The 14,985-nt window shown below is 36.2% G+C and overlaps 2 protein-coding genes across 2 annotated transcripts; one reads left to right on the forward strand and one right to left on the reverse strand.

Moving 5' to 3' along the window:
• Positions 1-1,236: 1,236 nt before the first annotated feature.
• On the reverse strand, positions 1,237-7,185 carry LOC147069682 (myosin regulatory light chain sqh). Its single transcript, XM_085950154.1, has 4 exons — positions 7,050-7,185; positions 5,314-5,510; positions 3,584-3,722; positions 1,237-3,424 (listed from the first exon to the last, which is right to left on the reverse strand). Exons 2-4 carry the CDS (start codon positions 5,501-5,503, stop codon positions 3,226-3,228), a joined length of 528 nt encoding a protein of 175 aa, XP_085806280.1. The 5' UTR covers positions 5,504-5,510; positions 7,050-7,185; the 3' UTR covers positions 1,237-3,225.
• Positions 7,186-7,435: 250 nt separating this feature from the next.
• Positions 7,436-11,961, forward strand: LOC147069683 (vacuolar protein sorting-associated protein 37B-like). The gene is made up of 3 exons (XM_085950260.1): positions 7,436-7,699; positions 9,337-9,508; positions 10,396-11,961. Exons 1-3 carry the CDS (start codon positions 7,580-7,582, stop codon positions 10,767-10,769), a joined length of 666 nt encoding a protein of 221 aa, XP_085806386.1. The 5' UTR covers positions 7,436-7,579; the 3' UTR covers positions 10,770-11,961.
• The last annotated feature ends 3,024 nt before the right edge of the window (positions 11,962-14,985 follow it).

Here is a 14,985-nt window from a genome sequence, read left to right on the forward strand (position 1 = left end):
ATCGAGGAGAGGGTGGATAATGCTACGAAATCTACGACCTCAAATTACACATCAGAAACCTAAAATAATCAGAACCAGTTTGATACCTATAAAACAAAATCATAATTTATATAGACATTTCGCAAGTATACATGGCATAGCAGATACCCAAGTCTTACACCCTTCGTATCTAGAAAACAAATATTCTCAAACTTCGGCTAGCTGTCGCCCAAACGATACCTGACTGAGAAATTGAGCGACCTTAGAATGCATCGAGCATACCTACCAAAAATATTTAACTGAACAATCAGAGATACAACTAGGATATTTACCATGAGGTGTGAAATATTTTTTTAGAAAACTTACCATGAACTGAGATAGGTGGCTAACACACCACACGCTCACGTGGCTAATTCCCATCAAATAATTGTTTGAGTTTGTTTGTTGCAAAGTTTAGGATAATCCTATTTAAAGAGTAACATATAATTAATGGCAATCAAGAACAAACTTATAACCAGTGAAATATTGTGTCCCAACGATTTCTATGATCCGAAATGCCGGACAGATAGATAACCAAACTATCTGCCTAAACAATGTGTAACACTCGTAACAATTTTTCTCAAATGTTTACCATAATTAATTGTTTTGTGTTGTGAAGAAAATAATGTCAAGCCGTGTATTATCTTTTGTTTTTACTGCTAAATAACCGTGTGATCCAAGTCCCTACAAAAGCCCCCCTCCACTCTAATCCCAAGACCAAGAACTTCCTGACCATCCTCAACTAGAATCCGGCTAGGAGTGTTAATATCTAACTCACTGATGATGGACTTGTTTGCCCATTTAGCCAGCATACATTTATGTACCACCTTTCTAATATTCCATTGGGATATTATAGGAAACGCTTTTAGCTAATTTTGCATATGGTAATGTAAACATAAGTATACAATATCATTCGTGACACAACAACCAGGGGTGGGGCCTGGCGTACTCAAACTGTCTTCCCCAATTCGGTTTATACTCCGTAATTGGTCATTCCTATACCAGTTTGCCGGTCGCCGCATCCCATACTTATCCATGTGTCGCTAGGCGTATATGTGCACGGTCTTCATATGCCACATCAGTGCGACGTTCCTAGAAGGTTTGATTTATAGCTGAGCGGCAGACGAGGCGAGTTTAGATGTGCGAGCCGGCTTAGTGTCACTGCCCAATGCAAAGGTAATAAATGATGTAATCAAGTCCAGTAAATAAAACAAAGTCTCCGATAATAAAATCATATATTCTATATAATATAAAAATACAAACCTAAAAGTACGAAAATGTTTTCATATAAATATTTTTTTATACTACTGACAAAACATCCATATAAACAAGTAAAAATAAAAACTGAAAGAATACTCGGTAGGTAGTTTAAAAACACTTTTTATTTATATTATCGCCTCACTTGGTAACAATAAAAATACTTGTCGGTGTGTTCATTCTGAAAATACAAAATCCAATATTTAATTTAATATGTTTTTGACCATTCCTTCAATTAATCTTAAATTTACACTGTTAGAAAACACTTGTATTCGAGGCTAATATCGTGAAGGCCATATTGATTTGTAGTTTCGATTATCATTTTTGTTATTTCTACTTTCTATTTACACAATTTACGAAAGAAAACTACGTACATACGTATATATTATGTTATACTATATAATTTAAGATATAAATGCCGAAATATAGATTGTTTTTGGAATGAGAAAACGTATATATTGTGATATTCCAAATAATAACTTTATTAAATGGCACACCACTTTTTGGTTCTTAATAAATATTAATTAATACTCTGTTTTAAATAATAAATGAATTTCATTTTCAAACAATCGTTATATCACAACACGGAATGCCAATCAAGCTATGCTTAACCACTTATTTTTTCTACTCACACTATTTAATTTAGAATATTAAATTGCTTTTTATCATAAATTGTATACGCAAACCAATGGTTATAAATTTGAAAATTACGACGGTTATCTATAAATGTTCGTGTCCGGAAACTTGTACGTATGCAGTTCGCCGTATCACACATCACCATGAAATGTTGTATCGGAAATATATGGCCATATACTGAAGACCGTCCAACCTCTTTGGGTCGTATAGTACTGACATAAAATCATGTCTAAATAAAACACGGTTCTTGACGGTTTACATGAAGCCAGCGGTAAACAAATTTTGAAAATAGCCGATATACTGGATTATTTGTTAGGTTAGGTTAGGTTTTCATTCTTGAATTTTACCAAAATCAGCTATGAAAATTGAATTAATGTTCATATTGAATCTAATAAAGTTAGAGACCGTATTGAATACAGTCATCTCTTTCCAATAAGAAAGCTCACGGCGAACTGTGCAACGATGAAATGTTTTATGTACAGTATACATGTAACCGTAAATGTTATATGTTAATACACAGATATTGTATGTAGAACTCACTCAGTTAAAACCAAATGCCACCTATTCAATGCTTGCATTCTGATAGTGTTCATTACTGGAGTGAGTCACAGTAAACGTATACTCCGTTTCGGGAACCAAAGTTTGCGGCTGATACTGGAGTGCGGATCATACGGCCTCTCAAAAGAGTTTTAATCCAGTCTGCATTATGTTTAAACAAACTGGATTCCAGTGTCTCGAATGTCGTTAAATACCAGCCATATACAGCGGAGCTATGGGATGGTGGCATATCCAGGGACAACGCAAGCAGACTGGCGATTCTTAGTGTCCATATGCTCCAACTGAGGAGCGGATAAGGACTAAAAAGAAAGATGAAGTTGTATGTTTTGATAAAATTGAATTTGAAGGATTCGAAACATGTTTGAATGTGATGATATCTTCTCAAACACCCTATTAAAACACATACAATATTTATACAGCATAATACAGTATGATGGAGATGTATAATAAATTAATAGCAGTAAAAACTGGACATACAACAACTGTACATTAACTTATCGGTACGTAGTACTGTTTTCTTTTAGATCTTCAAAAGAAATAAAACATTTCATTGGACAGCTAACCGTCATCAAATTCTTTAAGTCTTTTTACCTATTTCTCCTATATTATGCAGAACAAGTTCTACAGTTTCACTAATTAATCAAACCTGTCTGTTTCAGGTAAAATAGCTATTGGTTAGTTGTGGCAGTTCTGAGATAACGATTTCAATGAAAAATGAAAGGTGAATCGAATGCTGGGGTTATACACAGTGGAGTACTATTGGTCATCCTTTTCCTTGGCTCCGTGCTTGAGGATCCGTGTAAACTCGACATAGTCGAAGAGGCCGCCGGTGCGGATGGGTGCCTCTCGGTACATCTCGTCCACGTCCTCATCGGAGAAGCGGTCACCCATGGTGGTCAGCAGCTCACGCAGACGCTCTTCGTTAATCACCCCATTGTTCTCTTCGTCGAAGCATCTGAGGACAAAATTTTTGTTATTCAAACGCTACATCACGGTCATATTAGTTAGATATGTGTCGTTTGCATCCTAATCTCATTAAACAAAACCAGCCAACGGATAGACTACGAATAGAAAAAAATAATTGAGGTTGAATATCATCTTCCGCGTCACTCACCCAAAAGCATTCTTGATGACATCCTCAGGATCGGTTCCCTGGAGTCGTTCTCCGAAGAGAGTGAGGAACATGGTGAAGTTAATGGGACCGGGAGCCTCGTTCATCATGCCTTCTAAATAGTCTTCCGTGGGATTCTTGCCTATAAACAATCAAAACATTGGTACAAGTCCGTTTACTGGAAGCCAGGCGAGAACAGCAGTAATTGTCATAGCCAATTTTGGCAAAATTCATGAATCCAAGAATGATAACCTAACCAATAATCTAGTATATTGGTTATTTTCAAAACATGTTTGCCGCTGACTTCCACTAAACAGAAAACCAAAACATTTTTCAGAAAATACCTACACACAAAACAGATAATAAATAGATAGGCAACACTACATTTTGATGCAGGATTTTGAATGTGTGAGTGTCCTACGAAAATGAAACACGCATTATGCACTTGCAATAGTGTGTAATATACCAATATTAAATGAGTGTCAATGCATAAACCGAGAGCAGTTGTTAGTATTCGAAGTATGACATATTCTTGACACGTGTTTAAGTTTATCCCGGATTATTCCTTACTCGAGATCGGTTACCTGCTACTCCTTACCTGTTAGGTATTTCAGTTCCCATTATTTCTGATTTCCCTGTGGCTACAATTACTTGCATTATCGACGTGAGTCTATGACAATTCCGCACCAGGACTACAGATATCAGGGCACCGTACGGATAAATGAAATACGTGAAGAAATGAATGTACAATACGATTTGGACAAATAGATAAATCTAATATAAAGTATCTACTTATAATAGAGCGAGGTTAATGGTTGTTGCAAAAACTCGATGGTGAATTTTCACAAATTTCACAAATTTCGAGAGTTATCTTGTCCGACTTTAAACTCAAATTACTAACCACTGTCGATTGATATGCATAATCTAAAAAATTAAACACACAGTGACATCTGTTTGAATAATTATGAAATACTGAGCTACAAATTATCGGAATTACAGCGATTTTTAAAAGCTTTGCTCGACATTCAGCGTGTGTCGTTAAAAATCTGCAGCCTGTCAGATACTGCCATAGTAATATTGCGAGGCATAGAAAAGGCTGAATGACATTAGAATTAATCTGTGACAGATTGACGGAAAGGTATGAAGAAGTATGGTGTCGGATAGGAAACACAATGCTCGATTCAAATTGAAAATAGTTTCTGTGGCAGAACTAAGCCACACCGAAGAATGTTGACAGTAATGTTTAATTTTACATTGGTGGAAGAATTTTACAAATGGCAATAGATGAATATAACCAACATTCCAATGAACCAGCAATTGTTTATGAATATACACACGATGGTAAAGTACTTACAGAACCAAAATAAAAAAAAAAATATTAAAAAAAAGTAGGTATATCACTCAGCAATGTTCCCTGTAAGGTGTAATTTACCGCCCCGGGTAGTTACACCACTGCTCAGATGCGTTGATGATCCGCACACACAAAATAAAAATTAGAGGAAACGTTTCCACTCAGTAAGCTTTGCTCATATGAGCCTGGCACCGTGTCCACGATTTTGCTATATTATAAAATATCTAATCAATTTATAATAAGTGAATTTTTTATTAGGGGACTTATATTTCTCCCTGTAAACGATGAAAAGAATTAATGTCAAACCTTATACTATTCCAATAGTTTGGATTGAAATTACCAATTTTACACTAATCATAGATGTATATAACAGTTGACTGACCGAGCGAGGCAAGCATGTCATGCAGATCGTCCTTGTCGACGAATCCATCACGGTTCTGGTCAATCATATTGAAGGCTTCCTTGAATTCGGCGATCTGCGCTTGGTCGAACATGGCAAACACGTTGCTGGTCGCCCTCTGCGCCCGCTTCTTCGTCGTGCCCCGACGTCCGGCTGTTTTGCGTGATGACATCTTTCAACTGAAAAATAACACCATAAATGAGCACACCAAAAAGATTTTGAAGACAGTCGATAATTATCGTTACCTTCCAAACTTCCAAAACCTGAAAAAAAACAAACGTTTATACGAAGAGTGCTGACTGTCTCTCCAATCTCATTCTTCAAGTGTAAGCGAGACGGGATGTTGTCATTGTATGGTGCAGTTTGACAGGTTTGTAGATAATCAGTCAAAATGTTCTGTGTAGTGTAGTTCATATTTTTTCAGGCACGTTCACCACTATCGTTACTAGCATAGCGCATCCGCCATGCAAATACCAATTATAGCGTGAAAATTCAGAAGCTTCTGAACTTATTTGATCTATGCATGCAATCTTGCAACTTGCATGATAATATGCGTGCACTTTCTTGTTATGGCTGCGATAATATGTACTGTCAGCAGTAAATTCATGCACGTATAAACAAGGTATTGAGCACTTCTCACTTGGCAATACAATGAAATACGCAGTATCGGTGCCAGTAAATCGAGGCACGTATACAGGCGCTATTAGTACCGACACTAAACGACAACAGGGACGTCCTAAAACCTACATGATTGACTAACAGTATGCTTGGTGGAGGTAGGTGGCAGCGAAGAATAGGACCAAGTGTGAAACGAGCCGGCCAGGTATTCATCCAAATGTGGATGACAACAAAGATTTGTATCAATGAACATGTCAGCACCGCGATTTCCTAACTATCGACTCGTGTGGCACCAGACGACATGACGTAATTGTGACGTCAGCCAATACATGCTCTAGGCATGCCGCCCGCGCGCAGTGCCCACCGTAGATATTATTACGATGAAACACCTATATGTGTATGGTGACAATGAATAGCGCCGCTGTCGGAGTAGCGTTATATTCTCGAGTGCTATTATCACTCCGGTAGTACGTCACAATGATGTCATATGACGTCATGTCGACCGGGCAGCTGGCACTCGCAAGTTCTAACATCGGGCCCCAGGTCTTGAGATGTTGTCATGTGTATAAAATTTTATTGAATCAGAAAAAAAAAAATGGTCTCGCCCTTCGAATCAAGTAGGTAGGTATTCAAGTAGGTAAATACAATGTTCATTATTACTTTTATGCCTGTATGACACCATTTAAAAAAATACTTTAAACAAAGAAAGCTATAAATAATGCTTACTTAAATCGTCGAAAGACGTGAATACACCGAAAATGACTAATCAGCGAAATGCTGGATTATTATACACACCCAAAAATAATAACGTACTTTTTAGAGGGGTAAATAGAGCACACAACCTGTGCAAAAATACTATCACAAAACCCACTAAAGCGATAATATTCGTATAAACTGCGAAACAGCGAATTTATAAAGCAACAAGAAGTATCAACGGATATGCTCAACTTGAATTAACAAATCTATTTAGACTGTAAAAATTGGGAAAATCACAGATGACAGTGACGTTTACCAAATATGGCAATATTTTATTAGTTATCAAAATGTAGAAATCGACCTAAAAAACATTGCGATAACATTTTGTACTGCATAAAACTCACTTGGTTTGAAATAGGCCTTTATATTTAACAAGAAAATACGTCAGAATAGGTATCCGGCAGTTAAAAGTTGGACAATATTTTTATATATCTGAATAAATCGTATCTACAACCATAGACGAACATGATATGAGTAATAAAAATAGTGGATTATTGCCAGTGTCAGTCCCAGAACTCCCTAATAAAAATGTTGCGATAAAAATATTCTATACAAATAATAAAAAATCAACATGAATAGGTAATTAATAATTATTTTAATCAGTCAAGGATGAAAAGTAAACGCGTTTTTAGTGGAATATCTCAAATTGATTGTACCGCGCGAAGACAAGGTCTCACAAGGCAGTACCATAGATAAACCACATGACTCATATTTATATTACTGGCAATACATTCTAATAAAAATTACAAATAACAATTATTTGACAGCTCGTGCAACTAATGATTTTTTTATTACTACGGTGTCAGAATACAACAAGTCATTAGTGATTTTTTGAACATTTAACAACGAAGGAAAATCATAATTGTTGCATACAATGTATCAGCCAGACTATCCTGCGGCTGTTGGACTTTTGGCGCATTTGAATTCGGACGAACTCAAAGAAATATTAAATGATGATTCAAAATTTGAATCTATTGTGAAAGACATCAAACAGGTTTGCCCTTATAATATTCACACAATCCTTTTGTAATTTTAATTAACCATCTTCCTGTTGATTTTAAACATATCCACACCATAGTTTTCATGTCATAAATACCCTAATTCCACACCAATTCAGTGTAAACCTTGGCCACATCATGAGGTTTCTTTACATATTTTTTACGATACCGCTTGTTAGCCTTTCTATTGACCTATCATCCTATCCAATATCTATGCTCTGGGACTCGAATTTGCCAGACACTGGATTCAAACCGCGATCCACAAACCTGTCACTGCTCCACCATGATCACTGCTATTACCGTAACTATTTAAGTATTGTAAGGATAACGGAAGGAGCTAATAGCCAATATTTTTCAAAGGTACCCTGTTTAATAAAACATGGATATAAATTAACATACCTACTTACATAATTTGGAAACACCTCAGGAATAGGACATTCTATAGAGCCCGCTATTCTTGGGAGGTAGATGTTTCTGGTGGATTTGTCAGTCTGTATTTACCAGTGGCGAAGACTCCATACTAGGAGATTATTTAAAGCCTACCTTAAGAAAACTATTTTTTAATTGCATATTGACATATTTATAATATAAATATATTATGATCATTTGATTATTTTGTATTCTATAAAAATAATTGAATTTGTCAACGACAGATGTCGTATATGTAGAAATGTAGTATACAGATTACAAAACAATCTGCAAAGGTTTAAAAATATATACTACAGCGTAAATAAACGTCGATTATCTCTCAAGGAATTGTGAATTTTTTCGTATGGGCTAACGTCACGTAACCCCAGCCAGTCTATCGAATTGTATGAAAAGGGTAGGCTCTGAATGATTTGAAAAATGATTTAAAAAAATTATTTCTATGGCGTTTAATCGCATATTAATAATTAATATACAGTATAACCCCTATTTTTCGTTTTTTAAGGGACTGAAGAAAAAAAACCTAATTGGAGGGAAAATGTAAAAGGGGGGTATTGAAAAAAAGAACATTTAAATTTTATGTTTCTAAAAAAATAACGTTTTATTAAAAAACAACATTCAATTAAAATTTTTATTGAAAAATCGTTCGAATGTCACGACCCAATCATTTTCAAGTGCGCGTATATCGCATATTTTGAATATTTCCGACGTAAATCGCGGGAAAGAAAAACGTAAATGCGGGTATTAAATGTACTGAAATACATCGGGACTGAAAAAAATACACGCAATTGCCGGGAAAATGTTAATTCCGGGCACGTAAAAACGAGGTTATACTGTAGATTGTTTTTACAAATGATAATAATGATTTTTTATGCATATAAATGTTTTGAAAAATATGTAATTTAAACTCATTGCTCAATTTTATGTTGTCAGTGAGTTTTTGAAGTTTTATTGACTTAGTGTGTCGTTGTCATTAGTGAATAGGTACCTATTCATCAGTAGTAATATCGTGTTATCTTCTTATTTCCCGTACCTGACAAGTGTGCTCCTTTTCTCTGATCTCCACAGCCTACCTCTTTCCGAAAGTCACCCTTCGCCACTTTGATGAGTGCGCATTGTACCTTAAGATGCCGAAAGGCGAAACCCGTGCCACAAAAAACAACTCAAATGGAATAAGATGCTATAATAGTTGGTATTTTGCTTTCAGCTCAAAGATTGGGAGACAGAAAAAGAAATGATCGTGGCGAGTAACAAATCATTAGCAGAATTCAATCTCAGTAAAGAACCTGAATATCTAGAGGCCAAAGAGAGGGTATCGTCCAATTCTGAGAAAGGAGAGGAATTATGCAAAAACGTTCAAGAAAAACTAGATATTTTTAGTAAGTGATTTATTGTTTTGCATGCACCGTATTTCAGAGGTATTTTTTGATCCCAATTACCATCGGATAACGAGGACCCTTGTACATACGAAATATCGTTTGAAACGTTTTTAGGAGCTAAATATTGTTTTAAGAATTTTCAGCTTTCGTCGGTAGATGCCAATACTACCAATATATTCAGTAATGCAAAAAACTTATTTTGAACAAAATGTCGCTTACAAGGTCATTTCTCCTCGATATGGGCCTCCGCAGAGTGGAGGTTGTATTAACAGATTTTTGTTTTTATGAGAAATGGATGTTAATCATTTGCTCAACCTATTAGCTCCATGTTCTAGGTCCAAACATACATGTGAATGTGAACACCTGGGATTCGAACCTGGGACCCACGATATTATAGGCCACGTTAACCACTTGGCCATCGCGGCCGTCGCATTCATATTAATAAAGTTTTTTTTTTTTTCAACCATGTCCGATCCTAATAAGATCATACTCTGACTCATACACAAATTGAAAAACAATATGTGTACTTGCCAGACCCAAGATTCGAACCTGGGACCCACGACGCTATAGGCTGACGCCAAAGTGTCGAGATTTTTATTAATTGTACAGTTTTATTTTGATGGCTGGGGAGAACAATCACGTAAGTCAATATTGCATGTTTTTCAGGACGCCTGGTGTCTGGTGACATTTTTTCTAAGAAATCTTTACCTGATTTTTAAAATTTATCATTTCAAAATAGGTAATTGATTTATTGTCCCCCCCCCTCGGCCATCGATTTTTCCCTGAAGAATATAGTTTTGTGCACATAGCAGGCTGAAAGAATGACGATATGCTAGAATATAAAGAAATACGCTTATTATTAAAAAGTTTAATTGAATCGGTTTCAGAATCAAAATCAGGCGGCATATCTTTGGATACAACACTGGCCTTACTGGAGACGGCGGCGGCACAGAGTGAAGAGGAGTCAGAGAATATCGCCCAGAAGTTCCTCGGCGGAGAGCTGGACTTAGAAAAGTTCCTCGAAGACTTCTCCAAGGAGCGCAAGACCATGCACCTCAGGAAGGTGAAGGTGGACAAGATGAACGACCTCATCAACAACAAGCACCAACCGCAGGGGTCGTTTGGGAATCCCCAGTCCACCCCTTACCCCGCGTACCCGTACCCCAGACAGCAGCAACAGTACTACCCTCCGGCCCCCATGCCTTACCCAACGGGCCCCTTGAACATGCCTATGCCCGGGGTTTACAGGAATCATTTCTAACATGACTACTTGAGCATGAAGCCCTCTATTGCAAAATTTGGTAAATTATGTTCTCGAAAAATCAGAGTACATACCTATTGCAAAAATTCCTACAAAAAAAATTGGGCCAAGAGGGATTCAAACACATCTTTCACTGTTTGAGCGCTCTCATCCTTTAAGGAATGAATCCATCTATCATTCTTGCGAATAATTGTTAACTATGCTATTTGAGTTTTCAAATTATTTGGTGTTTGAATCTCACACGGTGGAAATTTTATTCTTGAATTTTTTTTTAAATGTATATTTTTGAAATTGAACATAATTCTGTATTTTGAATAAGAAAAAAATTACATTCTCATATGTGTATAGTAAGTTTTATTTGTTGAATGCAGTTAATGGATTGATAGTGCAATATGTATATTACTTTTACAAATTTTGCAACTGAGTTCTTCATATAATTTTTGTATTTAGTTAATACCTACATATAAATTAAGATGCTTGTTTTAGGAATTATTACGCGCCATTTTCACCTATCAAAGGATGTGCAATCCCCTCATGAAATCTGTTCAAAAAGTATCTGAACCTTGGTGGCCGGGCAAAATACAATTACGTGGGTGTCCAAAACCTTAATCCCTTTAAAAATAGTTCACACTTCTCCCAGTGGTCCTATCATTGTTGGAAGCATTTTTTGAACGCATGGAATACTATCGAGCTGTTACGTTCCACAAAATGTCTTCTCGTGACCCAAATCAGGTTCATTTCAGCTTGAAGATCAACAAAAAATCATCAATATTGGGAGAGTAGGCAACCACACAATCCACAGTAAAAGGTTGAATGAGCTGTTGCATTGCCATAATGCAGCTGCCAAGTTCCCACGACACTTCATGTCAAAAAACGATAAATGACGAAATGAAATCGAGATTCTTATTTTCTTTTCTAAACTCTTTCTTTAGGCACCAAGGTGCACGTTTGCTACATCAGTCCCATGCAGCTTCGTTTCGGGACAAGTGTGTCACTAAAATATTTTCATTCTGACACGTTTATAGTGTGATGGAAGGCGACCGTGCACAATTCGCAGTTGCATATATAATATGACAGATGGACATGGGGTAACTGAAATCATTGCCCACAGATACGATGTCTTGTTCCACAGTTTACTGCGAAGGTGACGAAGGACCTCCAAATACTCGTAATGTACTATCCCACATGAATCAAAGAAAACTGTTAAGGGCCACCAACGTATTATCATTTTTAAACTGATCGAAAGCCTGCAGAATCTTCCGAACGGTTTCCGCTTGGGTATAGTCAAACTTTATGTAAAATTTGGTGCAATACCGCTTACTCAAGTTCGTACGAAATTAAAATCCCACGGGCGCTGAGTACACTTTCTCACTAGCAAGTTAACTGTCAGCGACTGACGCTCCCTGTGGGTGGCATGCACCTGAAGTTACCCTCCACCTCTCCGACAGAGGAGACCTCTTTTGTTTCATTTGTTTCCGCTAGAAAAACTTACTAGCATTACTTTTTTAACAGTCCTCATATAAAGTCATAATATCTTTAATCTTAATCTTAAATTTAATCTCTTTAGTGAGAATCATGTCAGGCAATCCCATACAAACAAAGACTTTTGCAGTAATACGGGCATCACTGGTGTAATTCAAATTTCTTCAAATCCATTAGGTCTTTACTGAGGATGCTGATCACTGAAATTACTAGCTTCTCCAACAGTCTCCTTCTGTCGCCACTGATCTTGTTACTTCAGTCACTTTGTTGAAAATGTCACGATGTATATCTGAAAAGCACACGCCTTGTTTTTTTTTTGAGGCCACCAATGATCACCGTCCTCTCTAGGCTGCTCAAATCCTTCTAGCAATATGGCCGAAGAATATATATCATTACTGTCCAGGCGAATGTAACTATCGGCAAAAACAGACATAGTTTTAAGATATACTATTTGGTTCACACCTTCAACAGCCATTTCTGCTAATAGCGGCTTTTACCATAATGGTCATAATTAAATTATTATTTATAGTCAAGGTAATCGTTTAGTACCAAGTTTTAGCTACTACTGTATGCACAATGAAATGTATAGTTACACTGTTATATAACTATTTTAAAAAATAATTAAATAATAATGTGACTTGTATAATATTTCCCGACATGTCATAGCTCTCAGTATATAGTGTGAAAGGATATAATCAGGAGATGGGGTATTGAGAAGTACGTGATAGGGCAACCCCCATATGGCCAGTTGCTATGACTTGTCACCCACAATATAGAAGTCACACCAATCCAGACAACCGCAAATCGAAAAAAATGGGACTTTTTCTCAATTGGCACAAAATAATCTTGCAATCGATTTTTCAAAATTTACATTTTCATTCAAAAATACAGTCGAACTCGGTTATTACGATCCCGGACGTAGCGAGATCTCGGATGTAATGAGGAAACATTCGTTGACATTTTAGTTTATGATTTTCTCCATACATTTATTCACTGTTATAACGAGCAACTTATCGGATATATGAGTACCTTGGTATCAAAGTGGGACATAAGCCATTTACAAAATTTTACAGGAGACTCACAAACATGTGTGAAAAGTGTCCGTTTTTCATATAACATACCAACTTTAAACTCAAAAATCTCTATGAAAACTACCGTTTTTGATACTTTTGGTGGATTTTTTGAAAAGAGCATCACTTGCACTACCATAATCAATTAACACATGAATTTAGTGGGAGGTGGCGTTTGTCCCACTTTGATACCAAGGTACTCATATGTACTGAGCTAAAATATCATCAAAAATTTTCTTAAAACTGTTAATGTGTCAATCGTTTAAAAACATTTCGACCCTAAGCAATAAAATCCGACCGGACAGGATGCCACCGGGATCGCATTACGTTTATGACACTAGTTAAGTTTAGTGTCTAAGTACCTACCTAATTGGCGTTTTCGCCGACAATATTGAAAAAGTATCCACGCATATGGTTGAAATAAGTAAAAAATCCAAGGTTTGTGAAGTCAGTAGGTACCTACCAGCGTTCATTACAATAAAAAACTTCTTTTGTAGTTATGAATGCCATGCTTGTTTCGGGGATTTTTATGATGGTTTTCAGATTTTTTATTTTCGACTTTTTGTGTTATATGATATAACGAGTACCGCTTATTACGAGCAAATTCAGTCGATCCCATCTTCCTCGTAATAACCAAGTTCGACTGTACTATGTATCGTAAAATCACATATATATATCTCAGACACTCGTGCTACGGATTTCAATGTATAATTTTATTAGATACTAAACAACTGTCAAGTTAGCCAGAGAAAGTGTCATGACGTGCTTACATTCATAAGTATGTATTTATATATTATTTTATTATTACTAATTAGTTTTATAAAACTTTCTGTTGTAAATATTTGCAATAATTCAAAAATATTGATTACCTCTGAACATATACATAATTAATAATGTTTTCGTAAATATATATTTTTAAACATTATGAAATGTTTTTTTTCTTGGTACCCATTATATTGTTTAGGGTCGAGACCAGTGTTGCCAACCGTACTATAATTATAGTACAATACAATAATTATTCTCTCTGCAAACATTCAGTCATATTTTTCTAGTTGGCAATGACTGCTTGTCGTATCTGGTGTAATATTTGCCGATAATCTTAGGTGGCAACAGACTCGAAATAGCGTGTCTGTCTATGGTCATACTCATATATATGACAATCTGTTTGTACCTTTAAATCTCAAATTATATTGGCAGACTCTCAAGCTGACCGCCTGCCACGACCGCTACGGATCATGAGAAGTCACTTTTGAGTTCTGACTGAATTGAAACAATTCCTATTTTTGGGCACGATTCACCCCATTGATTGTGTCGAAAATTACCGAGAATGTACTAAAATATCCAAATTAACCTTGGGCTTCCGAGTATGACCACACGTGGCATGTCAGATAGCATGTTAGATACAAATTTGACAATTCGTCGCTATAGGATTTGTTTCCCGAATATCCATTTTGTCGAAATCGACATTTTAATGCAGTTCAATTTCTTTTATCGAACTCTACCGAAATCATTTATAAAAACAATATATTTTTATCTAGGAACAGAGATATTTTTTTGAAAAACCCGAATACGCCATGTTAAGTTACAATTACTCCGTGTTGTTCTCCCGAATGTCCAACTATTCGTACCTGAATATCCAAGTTAATTTCGGTCGAAATAAATCT

Source organism: Rhyacophila brunnea, unplaced genomic scaffold, assembly GCF_057557595.1.
Source record: "Rhyacophila brunnea isolate RB1 unplaced genomic scaffold, BYU_Rbru_1.0 scaffold_23, whole genome shotgun sequence".
Lineage (NCBI taxonomy): Eukaryota > Metazoa > Arthropoda > Insecta > Trichoptera > Rhyacophilidae > Rhyacophila > Rhyacophila brunnea.